The 12,437-nt window shown below is 40.6% G+C and overlaps 1 protein-coding gene across 2 annotated transcripts in view; it reads right to left on the bottom strand.

Annotated features, from left to right (window-relative positions):
- Positions 1-551: 551 nt before the first annotated feature.
- Positions 552-12,437, bottom strand: part of ITGBL1 (integrin subunit beta like 1) — a 223,911-nt gene continuing 212,025 nt past the window's right edge. For both annotated transcript variants that reach the window (XM_078391412.1, XM_072994646.2), the window contains 3 exons: positions 9,033-9,179; positions 4,576-4,689; positions 552-2,671 (listed from right to left, as the gene is read on the bottom strand). In XM_078391412.1, coding sequence (XP_078247538.1) covers positions 2,580-2,671; positions 4,576-4,689; positions 9,033-9,179 — 353 coding nt within the window. In that variant the 3' untranslated portion in view covers positions 552-2,579. The remainder of the gene's footprint in view (positions 2,672-4,575; positions 4,690-9,032; positions 9,180-12,437) is intronic.

Below are 12,437 nucleotides of genomic sequence, written 5' to 3'. Positions count from 1 at the left end.
GGTTCAGTGAGTAACCATGAGGTAAACATAACAGAGGCTGCCACCAGAAGGCCTTGAAGAGGGTCCCCTGGATGAACAGATCTTCTGCCTGGTGACCCTTCACTTTCATGCCTCCCCACCCCATTTGCAAAATGGCACAATTCAGTGAATACTGTCTAGAACAATGTCATTATCTGTGCTAAAACATGATTTCGGTCAGATATATGTAATAGGCATCCTTAATATAATCCATATGCCTTTTCATGAAAGACAAAGGAGAGTCAATCTTACCTTAAGACAAAGGTCTTAAGGTAAGATTATCAGTACATGCAAGCTAAAATGAAAAACTGTTTATATTTAGTCATTGTAAAACAAGGCTATGCCACAGATGCAGACATTAAGACCTGTCAAGCCAAATGGAGCATACCAGACACTTTTGGCAAGACCACAGGAGCTGAATAAACTGATTTTCATTGCCTGCTGAGATTGTGAAAGCAACAGGGTGATGAAGCATAGGGCAGGCCAGATCTGTATGAGATGACAGTTGCAAAGTAATAAAATTTCACATGAGAAACATGCTGTATTCTTGTATTCATAATGACTACTCATGTACATTTTTACATATTGAAGTGGATCCACAATAGACGCAGCTTATTTTGTTAAAAATACCATATCAGTGTAACAGATATGAAACTCCTTATTATAGGATATGGTCAAGTAAGACCCATAATCTCTTCAGAAACTTTAGCAGAATTTTGAACATCCTGGAAATACTTTGTCATAGTTATTTCCAATTACAGCGAAGGAAAGCTAGTTGAAAACAACTAGAAGCATGGATTATAATGGCACTGATTATCTTGTTATTTGAGCTGGAAAATAATCAGTTATATAAGGTAATTGGCAGTGATTCATAAGTGTATTGCTAGCCACGTATATGCTCAGATAACATGGCGTTAAGATAGTTTCCAGCTCAGCTTTCCCCCTCCACAATTAGTTGTTCTTCCAAGCAGTTTTCCTCTCTGAAGAGCAGACATAGATAACTCAATTATATGTCAGCTTTGCACAATATCTTGAAATTTTCCATTGGTTGTAGTATATGGCAAAAAAATTGACTAGGTTTAAAGCTGTACAGTATATGCCTTGGGGGAAACTGGGCCGGGTGACCTTGCAGAGATAGCTTTGAAATTGTTCTTGGCAGTATGGATTTCCATGTAGAAATCCTTTTATGCAACAACTTGCTTACATGAGATCAATCAGTTTTCTCTGGGCAACGCCATTATTTTCTTCTTGGATCTCCGATAGACTGGAGAAGAGAGAATTGGCCAGACCAATGTACATATTAATGAACTGTAGAATTACTATTGCTACTTCATTACTGTTTGCCTGAAAAGAAATTCCGATAGCCCAGACTAGGAGCCCTTACAAATCATTCATCCAGGCATATTTCCTTCTAGGGCTGCAATCAGTATCCTCTATTTTGAAAACCTACTTGCACGTAATGCACTTGATGGCACTAAATACATTTCTGAAAGATATTAATCTTACCAAATATTTCCATCATTTCACAACTATTAGATGCCACTTGTTGTCCTTGCTGTTCTTTGGTACCATCGGTGTTGCTGTTCCTTGCCAGCATCTTCCTCCTCCTCCATCTTCACGTCAACAGAACTTGAGTTCAAACAACTATATTGCCATTTAGTCCAGGTAAGTTTTGTCTACAAAGGTTCCTCATTATTATCATATCAGATTATCAATCAAAAGCTTGACTGGCTAAATCGCATCGCATCCTGTAGGACCAAATCAAAAAGGCTGGCCAAGGAGAAAGAAAACAGCACTGAGGAGAACAGCATTGAAACACTGTATTGAAGACCACTGTGATGGACACCATTTTTAGATGTATTTTTTTAAAAAACTAAGACACAAAAGAAGGTAAATAGGTTTCCCAGCTCAGTCACAATTCTAAAATATGAGGAAAAAACAGGAGAGACTTTTGTGCATGGTGGGAGAGTCTTCCATACATACCTTTTCTTACAGAGAGTTAACTAGAAAGTGAAAGTGATGGGTTAACAAGGCAGAAGAGATGTCTGCAGAGCTAGCTAAGTGTTGAGCAGAAAATGCAAATGAGCGAGTAGGATTATGAGGATCAAAGGGGCCATTCATCTTTCCCTTCAGACTTTTCATTTACTCTTCAACCAGGAAGATATTTTTCATACTAATATGGTTATCACTGTACAATGAAGCTTAAATTCAATAATCCAGGCACCTTATACAAGTGTTTGTGCAATTTCCAGCAAATATTAATTGTGACACTCTTTCAGGTTATGCCATATTATTTGTAACAGTGTATGTTCTCATCCTGCTCCCAATGTTTACATGGATAGCAGAGCAACAGATAAGTGTTTTGCTTTTATTTTATTTGTTGAATAAATGTTCTGGTGTTCTGAATTATTTCCAGTGGTGGGTGTGTGCATTTATGCGTCTCTTTTAATGTTTGCCTTGCATGTAAATATTCTAGCAGCCCAGTTTTAAAAAAACAGCCTGCAAATCCAACCAGAACACCACACCAGAAATCCTTTGATCTTCAGTGTTCCGTGGCGGTGTTAGGGGTATTCTATCCCAAGCCAGATTTCGCAAGCATTTCCAGTCCAACCTTCCCAGCACTCACAATTTCCACAGCTACATATACCATTTCCTGGAATAAAACAACAATGAGTTATAATTATCCATAATTGAAATGTTCTGTATGAAACATGTGTTGCACTCTGAAAGTCACAAACCATTATAAAACTGGTTGTTGTCGGTTTTTCGGGCTCTTTGGGCATGTTCTGAAGGTTGTTCTTCCTAACATTTCGCCAATCTCTGTGGCCAGCATCTTCAGAAGATGTCCTCTGAAGATGCCGGCCACAGAGACTGGCGAAACATCAGGAAGAACAACCTTCAGAACACGGCCAAAGAGCCCGAAAAACCCACAACAACCATTAGATCCCGGCCGTGAAAGCTTCCGCAAATACATTGTAAAGCTGCTTTTATTCTTCATAGTATTTTCTTTGGGAGTGTATTTTCTCTTTTTGATCACAACCCACCTTACAATTTTAATAAGAAATTACCAAAAAAAGGAGCCCACTAAACAGCCAGGGGAATTGGCCTTTTGAACAGGGTCATAAAGACCTTCAAGAAGGATACTGACAAATTGGAACAAGTTTGGAGGCTGGGCAACAAGGGGACTGGAAAGCAAGCCCTATGAGGAAAGGCTGAAAGAATTGGGCATGTTTAGCCTTGAGAAAAGAAGGCTGAGGGGAGGGAGATATGATAACACTTTTCAAATATTTGAAAGGCTGTCATACAGAGGCGCTTGATCCTCCCAGGGTGCAGGGCATGAAATAATGGGCTTAAGTTACAGGAAGCCGGATTTTGGCTTGAATGTCAGGAAAAACCCTAACTATTAGAGCAGTACAGCAAATGAAATCAGTTACCTCAAGAGGTGGTGAGTGCTCCAACACTGGAGACATTCAAGAGAAATCTAGACAACTACCTGGCAGGTATCCTTTGATTTGTATTCCTGCATTGAGCAGAGAGTTGGATTCAATGGCCTTATCGGCCCCTTCCAACTTCATGATTCTACGATTCTTCGAACAAGCCGTGGCAAAAAATGACAGTCAATGTGTCATTTATACCAGAGAAGATTCTCTTCAAGGGACATTTCTTATGGAAGTGGATCTTCCTTCTCCTTTCCAAAGAACCACCCCACCCTTCTGAGGAAAATCGTTTTTTTGAACTGTTTTCATGGAACATTCAAAATGTCTAGTTCCTTTTCATGAATAGTCAAATGGGAGTTTGCATAGCTTCCTTAGATATCACAGTGGACAGTCAGAGATAATGTAGAGTTGCTCCTTCTTGTCAGCAAAGTAAAACAGAGGTGATACTTAACCTTAAAAAAAAATAGTGAAACTGATATTTTCTGATACCCTAAGCTCATTTTTAAGTCTGCAAGGATGAGCTTTGCTCACATTCTGGGTGAATCAAGGCCTTAATTGAAAACAAAGAAGGACCTTTCCTTCTGTCCACCCCGAACAGCATCCAGACAGGTCAGCCTCCATCATAGGGTGCCTTAAACAGTCTTCTCCAACCTGGTGTTTTCCAGATGTGTTTAACCACAACCAGTGGCTTTGCTGGCTAGAAAAACAAGAAACCTAGGAACACTGGTAACCACCTTTTATGAAATATGGGATTGGTCCATCTACCCAGTATGGTTAACCGCTAGCCCTACTCTTGGATTTCAGGAAAGATTCTCTTTCCTAACCCTACCTGGGAGACCCTGGTATTCATTTGTGGCTTTCCATCAAAGTACTGATAATGGATGAGGATATATGTGTTTGGGTTGGTATAATGGTATGGGAAGCGTGAGCCAGGTCTATTTCTCTATAAGCCACCCATTTTAGATGCCTCATATCTTTGCTTGCAGCACAATGCAGTCTGCTTTATGTTTATTGGCAGGAGGCTGTTGGGTAAGTAGTTCTACCTTGCTTGAGGCAGGGAGTGCCAGACTTAGACAACCATATTTGGTAAGTGAGGACTAGTGTGTGTACTTTACTCTACCTGTGCAAATGAGGCCATCATGTTTGTCACAGTCTCTATCATCGCATTCACAGAATTCCCCTGTAATGTACCATTCCTGTGGTGAACAGATGCACTTTCCACAGTGGCAAGAACCTGAAAGCACAAAAATTGTTATTGACACTTACAGAAGAGTGGAACTTTTCAGTCAGGCATTGAATATCTTGGGCACACACAATCAGTGCCTATTAATACACAATTGGCTACAAGGAGACAATCAAGATAAAAGCCTATTGAACCTGAAAGGTGTTATGAAGGTGTGCTTTAACTTGAAGTGCTCTCTGTAAGGCCCTAGGGTGACATCCTACCATTTTGATTTAATCAGGAGTTACTTTGAAAAGAGAGGCTCTCTCTTTGTTCCAGACCTCTAAAATCAAAGCTATTCTTGCCAGTAGGATTATGGGAAGTGATGGGAGTGGATGGCTCAGGTAAGAGGTCAAGGAACGAGATAATTCCCATGGTCTCTGAAGGCACAAGAATGTAATCAGGGATAAAAGTGGTTTGAGGAAATAAGAGCAAGTCATGTGATGTCTTATTATCAGTTAACCCTGAAGAGACACTGTGCTGATGAAAAGAGTCTACTGACATTCCTTTTGTCTATAGGTTTTGTTCAGTTCTGTTTGGCTTGGTTTCTGAAAACAGTCTGCTCCTTTAAGCATGTGTCATCTTGACAAGAAGAGTGGAGCACAAAGATGTCTGGTTGGCATGGGGATACAAAAAAAATATCAAGGCTCACTCCAGCCAAAGAAAAGCTCTTTCCAGTACCATGTATTCCAATGGAAACATGTTAATTTCTCCCGTTGAAATCAATGGGACGCAAAAGAATTCAATTTTGCCTCAGCCGTCCTCCAGTTTAAAATGTAGTTCACCAAATATCCAGGCATTATGACCAGCAGTCATGCTGAGTTCAGGATTCTGTGAGGCAAAGCCTAAAAATACAATTTTTGTTAAAGCCCTGATAGATGGTGCATTGTTGTTAGGAGGTGCATGGGAAAACTTTCTTTTGTTTCTGGTTTCTTTGGGCGTTCGTGCTTCATTTCTTAAAACTAATTCAGAAAAGTGGGACCAAGGCAGGCAATCCACAGTAAATTAACCAAATAAGGGCCTGATCACATCAGCCAAATGTTCCCTAGTTATACCCTAGTTAGATTGTTGCCCAAATTTCCATTCACATGATGCATGGCCATTACTGAATCATTTCCACAGCCAGCGGTTGTGGTTTATTTTTTTCTTGCTGAGAGTGTTGTGTAATTTTTTCCTAATGACATATCGGGACATTCCTTACCAGTATTGCATGTGTGAACATTAATCCCACTGGGGAACACAGAGAAGGGAGAGTGGCCAGGACCAAGGCACATCCTCAAAGAAGCATGCCTGCCCCAGAGCAACATGAGAGGATGCATGCTGTAAGCACCTTGCCCTGCAAGGTAAGACTGCCATAGCCCCAGCTCCCCACAAAGCCAATCCACATAATCCACATAATCCAGACTACAGGTAAACACAACAGGAGGCAACCAATGGAGCAAGGGGCTCAAGAAATCAAGCCAAACCATAAGGTGCAAGGGTTAGGGCTTTAGTCCTAAAAGAACCTCTGTGACAGATCTCTACAAAAATAAAGAAACGAAATGCACTCCACCAGGAAACTAAAGAGGAAATACATTGATTCATCGAGTGTAGCTGGCCATAATATTTCAATAGGAAGAAATTAATTGGTAATGTTAAAAGAAATGGGAATGTTCATCCCGGTGTATATACCACATGATCATGATTCAGTACAATAGAGGTATGGAATATATTTTTAGAACTGGGGAGCATTTGGCTGGTGTGATCAGGCCTTAACACAGTTTTTAAAAATCCATTTAACAGGGAAAATACCTCCCAGGGAGGAAAGTAACAAAAAAAGAATTTTTTTTAAAAAAACCAGCCCCCTCTATCGAACCCCAAGAAAAAGAAAAGCAAGGAAATAAAGGCAAAAAATACAGTGCCCCCCATCAAAGCAACTTGAATATGGAAAGATTTATCTCCTCTTATCATTGATTTCTTCTGTTCCCTTCTCTGAGTCCATCACTGGCTGGCAGCAAAAATAATCAAGGAAAGTAAAGTAAAAAAGAGTTGAGAAGTCCCAAAGAAACTGGGTGGAGGGGGAATCCAAAAATAATCCCAGGAAATCACATTGTCACCCAATCAGTATGGTTGGCAGTAGCCGCAACCATAATCCTAAAAAATGAAGGTTGAGGGAAATCCCCCAAAAATCCACAGGCACAGATGGAGAGCACTATCAAAATGGAGAGCACCATAGAGCTCAGCACCAGATGTATCCCAACCACAAGGAAGGACTGAAGCAAAAAAAGATTATTCTTTACCACTGAATGGGTGCCCACTGGAGGACGTGGGGCACTGAACCATGGAACAGCTGTTTGGCCAGGAAACAAACTGTGCCAAACCAGTGGGTTGTGGCCATCTTTAGTTCCAACCTATTCAGGTCCTTCTACAATTCAAAATTCACTTTTATCCTCTGGACATTCTAGTTGGTTGTTGACAGCAGCCCTCCCAATGCTACGTCATGAAACACTTCCTAGGTGATTTGACAGATAAGAGGTGATGGAAAGGGCAAATGAAAGCATGAAACAAGAGCACACGGAAAATTTATCCTCTTTCAGAATACTGAATCATTGAGATTTCATAAGTTTCATATTGGAAAGCAATGTAAGAATCCAAAAACAGAAGTCAGATTGGTTGCTGTGGGTTTTTTGGGCTCTTCGGCCGTGTTCTGAAGAAGTAAGATTTTTTTTGCAATTTTTTTCCTTTTGGGTTAACTTGAAAGTCCCTCCCTAATGCATGTTTCAGTTTGGCTTCTTCTAACTGAGACAAAACATATAACAAAGATATTGATTCACCCTTAACCTGGTGAACTCTCACCCTTTGGGACACTGAAAACATTATTAACATAAGTACCAGTAATTGCACTTAACATAAGTACCAGTAATTGCACTTGTGTTACCCTCTCTTGTTTCATAATAGGGTGACTGAGTACAGAACTAATTGGTAAATGAGAAGTAATTGTGTTGCAACAAAATTACAAAGAACATTAGTTGAGGAGCAAAGATTGTGCTGCTAATATTAATTATGCATAAACCTGAAAAAAATGTATATACCTGAAATAAAAATATGATAAATAAATATCCTTCATTACCTCTATTTCATTTGATCTCAGTTACAGTTATTTTAGTTCATCTGTCAATGAATCCATTCATTATGCAAAGCCTTGGAATCTAAGCATCATCAAGTCCATAGGTCGGGGAACAGGGGTAAATTACCCCAAATGGGGTAAAAGTGAAAATCCTGAGGGTAATGAGCAGAGTGCTACATCCCTCCCTCCCTCCCACCCCCACCCTCTGCAGCCAAATCTCACATTGTAAACCACCTCTCCCTGTTACTTCCTGGTTGCAGCAGGCACCTGTAAATCCTCCGTTAGTTCAGAGATCGGAGATAAGCTCCTTGATTGGTTGGAGCTGTGGATTAGCCCCAGGCAATCAATCAATCAATCCGGGGCTTCTGAACGACTGCTTCCTCCAGAAATGACTGCAAACAAGCAGCAGGAGGGAAAGGAGCAAGGAGCAAGCAAGGGAAGGAGGGAAGAAAGAAAGGTGCGAGAGACCGAGGACTTCATCAAGCTTATTTAAATGTATGTAGAAAATGAAGGGAGAAAATGGAGGGAGGGAGGAAATGGAGGGAGGAAAAATAAAGCTAAGTTAGAAAGAGGACAGTTCTTCCTGGGGAAGTCACTGGTGATTCTAGACTAACATTAACCATGAATGAGAAAAAGGTCCCCATGTGCTAGAGATGGGGCCCTGCCCTTGATTTCTCCAGTGACTGTGCCTCATTCGAAATTCAACAGAGAATCTTTGGTTTTGAAGAAGAATGACAATCATTTCTGTTAATCCATGATCTTTAGCAAAGAGGTTGAGTTTTTTGAGCAGCAAATGAAGGTGGACAGTATCATATGATGCTGAAGGGTGGACAAATGCTGTTCCAGTTATTTTATGTCCTTCAAAACTATCTTCTTTATGCTAGATTAGACTTAATATCTGAGCTGTAGAGGTCTTGCCAAGTCTAAAACATGCTACTTTAGAGCACTTGATAATGCCAAAATGTAGCTCCTAATATACAAAGGCCCCATATAGATTTATACACCCACAAATCCACCTCCAAATCAGATTGCATGCTGTTGAAAAACACTGCCTGGAAGCAAGGCTTCTGAATACACTACGGAGAACCTCACAACCATAAGTTCTATGTATTGTAAAGCCATCCATGAATAGCTGTTTAACAGCAAGACGGCTGAGAAAGAAAGGAGTACAATTTATAACCCATGGTTTGTGCTTTTTAATCTCTTGGAACATGCTCGTATGCAGCTTTACTCACGTCCCCTCACTTACCCTTTCCTGAGCACAATATGCCATCCGCTGACTCACAAAAACTTCTGCTCTCATTTTCAGTCATATTGCACTTCCTTGGGTGCTGACACAACTTCCCGAACCACCCATTCTGACAAATGCATCGGCCGCAGGAGCAAATCCCATGCCCTGGAATAAGAGGCAACAAGGCAGGCAATCAGAACTATTTTGACAATGTTATTCTTTTCCTGTTTTTTTTCACGAGGAATCAAGATGACATGCCCATTTCCCATTCACAACAAAGCTGTGAGGGAGGTTAGTCTGAGGTCGTCCCAACATTTTGGTTGTCATTTTTATTACAAACAATGCCCCTATACATTTTTACCAGTTTTGTGAACCTTCCTGACCTGCTGATAAAACGAGAGTGAAAGCTTCATTTTCACTTTTCAGAGGCCAAATAATGTTCGGCTGGTGCTATTGTCCCTCTTGCTACAATCCTGGGATTTAAGATGGTGCACCTATTTAACAGTGGCCAGTCAGTACCTGTTGACTTAAGTGTTTTTCCTGTTATTCCAGGTGCAGGCACATGGAGACATTGGCTGTGGGTCCAAAACTGGCTCTGTACACTGCACTGCAAACACTGGTGTGCATGAAGGATGAAGGCTTGCAGAGGGAGGTCTGAATCAGTTCTTTGGTCCTTCCTTGTAATACCCAAGGACTGGGGTGGAAAGAGAAAAGTTTCCTCATTTCCATTTCTACCCCCCTGAATGTCTTTGAGTTGTTCTTACTTGTGTGCATAATAGTCCCCCAAACCACTGTGTGTCAAGAGAGGTTGCATTTTCTAGGCCATTTACTGACTATGCTTCATTTTGGACTGTAATTGATATATAAAGTTAAGCACTCAATAATAATGATATGCTGTGTATGTTATGATGGGCAAATGGGTTCTCCTTCAGCACTCACCTTCACAGATATGGATTTACATACAGAAGCAGGATATTGCTTCTAAAACTAAACATACTTGTGGTACATTTAAGCCTATCCCATTATATGTTTGACTTATGATAGTACAACCTTTAATAAAAACTGATCCTAGTGATCATTATAAGAATTACAAAATTCCGTGGTTTATATACAACATTTTAAAAATACAAGTACTGTATATTGACAAGTACTGTATATACTGCTAATGAACAGGGAAGAACGAGAATAGATGCATGCACAGTATGCAACCTTAGCCACCAAAGACTTTCCTTTCTAAATGTACAAGTGCAGCCTGAGCCAGGAGTCAAAAAGGAGTTAATTGGTACCATACTGAGCAGTTAAATGAGGTAACCCTTTAAAAAAATTCATGTGAGGGTGTGACCACACAAAATTTCTTCCAGGTTGACACAAACGTCTCTATGCCACCATGATTCACTTTAAAGTGTTATTCATCCCAGGAAGGTGTGTCTCAAGTGTCCACATGTCACCCACCCACTTTCCCCCTCACCCTTCTCTGCTATTATCACCCCTTCTTATCCATCCCTTTCGCCAGCATTCAAATCCCAACTTTTTTATGTTTAGCAAGTGAAATTTATTTATTTGTTTATTTTATTTATAGGCTGCCTTTCTCCCGATAAGCACTGAGCTGATAAGACCTTTGAATTCATCATTTTGGTGACAGTGATTTTCAGTAATTAAAAATTTCCTTCTCCCATCCTACAGCCTCCATGGGCTCCTGACAATTGAAGAGATTACTCAGGGCCTGTGAGGGACAGGGAAGGAAGGAGAAAAATTTAACTTCCCCAAAGTTGCCTTGATTGATATGTCATCAGCTTTATATTAGGGAACTTAAATGAATACTATTTCAGCCAATGTGAGCCTCTCAGCTCCCACCCGATCAAGGAGTATGATGCTTATAGCCCCAGACTTTGACACATTTGGTTATTACAGATCTTTGGCTATTTTTAAGTATAATCAGGATGGAACACCATAATAACTGACAAGGGTAATGGCTTATAATTTTCTTCTAGGCTATTTAAAAAGGGACAACCTCGTTTCATCACTCAAGATGATGCCAACCATTCGTCTTGGAAAGGATTCAGCATCAAAGAGATGAAATCACTAGAGCACTCACAGCCCACAGTAGCAGAAGGGTACCATTTACTGAGTATCCGAGAAACACCAAATGCTGCTTTGGATTGCATCACGGTCATGGATTTCCGTCTACATCAGAACTGTCAGCACTGGCCGGCAGCAATTCTCTAAAGTTTCAGGCTGAGACTTTTCTAACCCTACCAAGAGATGTTCTTCCACAAAGATCTATGCTTTGGGTTATTACTCTTGCCCTTCCTCCTCTTTCCTCTACCATGTTCATTGTTATAGGGAGCAAGTCACACCCAAATTAAGCACTAATTGTGATACCACCCTTAGTTGTGGAGAACAGAATTCAAATTCTAACTCTGTCATAAATTTACTGGCTAAGCAGTACATTTCTGTCCCTCACTGTCTTTCTCTTTTTCTCTCATCCAGTTCAAGAATGGCAATAATAATGTCCTCATTCATAGGGGGGGTTGTGAGGATGACAAAAGCCTGTAAGATGCACTGAGAATACTGAAGGTGCGGTATAAATAATGGAGTTTAATATTCTCTCAGTCTGTATTACTCCCCCCTCATGGCAAACTTTATTCTCCCAGAACCTTTTAATTCCGTTGGAGCAGGGTGTTGCATTCCTTTCTTTTAAAAACGATTCAGTTTTGAAGCAGGCAGAATATTCTAACCTCGATCAATATGCCAAAGAGAAGGAGGGCTTGAAGTCTGCAATCTGAAACACATTTACTTGGAAATAAGTCCCATCGCAATCAATGGCATTCTTTTACATGAATGCACTTAGTCTGTGATCAGAATGGAACAATTTATTTAGGGCTTCAACTCTTTCTACTTCCTAGAGCAGAAGGCTAAAAAGGTAGAGGCCAGGTTTTGCTGAGAAAGCTCATTCCTTTTTTTCCTTCCGACAGTGGAGAGCTGTATTTTGAAGTCACTATAATCATGCAAGATCACGACTTCTTACTCCCTCATCTATCACATTATTCTCTTTACGTGGCTCCAGAGTTGGGAAAGCAAGCTATTAATCAATCTCTACTAGTAAGAGAAGGCAGGTGACAATTCTTATTCAGATCACTACCGTGACCACTCTCTTTTTCTCCCTCATTTTAGTAGGCATCTCATCTAGAAGCTTTGCCCCAACCTCTTCCAGTCTTCTAAGGGGGCTTAACCTTATGCAGGAGAAAGGAGGCTGATGTTAGGTCCTGATTCTCATGCCTATTCAATACAGAGCAGCCTGAATAAACCAGCATTCCTATGGTGTCAAAATAAGCGGCGAGCTTCCCAACATCATACATCTCCAGGTGCATTCCCTTTGCAGCACCAGGGGCTTCCTTGTCATTTCCTTACAGATGGGCTTTC

The sequence above is a fragment of the Pogona vitticeps genome, chromosome 3 (genome assembly GCF_051106095.1).
Source record: "Pogona vitticeps strain Pit_001003342236 chromosome 3, PviZW2.1, whole genome shotgun sequence".
NCBI lineage: Eukaryota > Metazoa > Chordata > Lepidosauria > Squamata > Agamidae > Pogona > Pogona vitticeps.
This window is presented reverse-complemented; position numbering and strand designations above follow the sequence as displayed.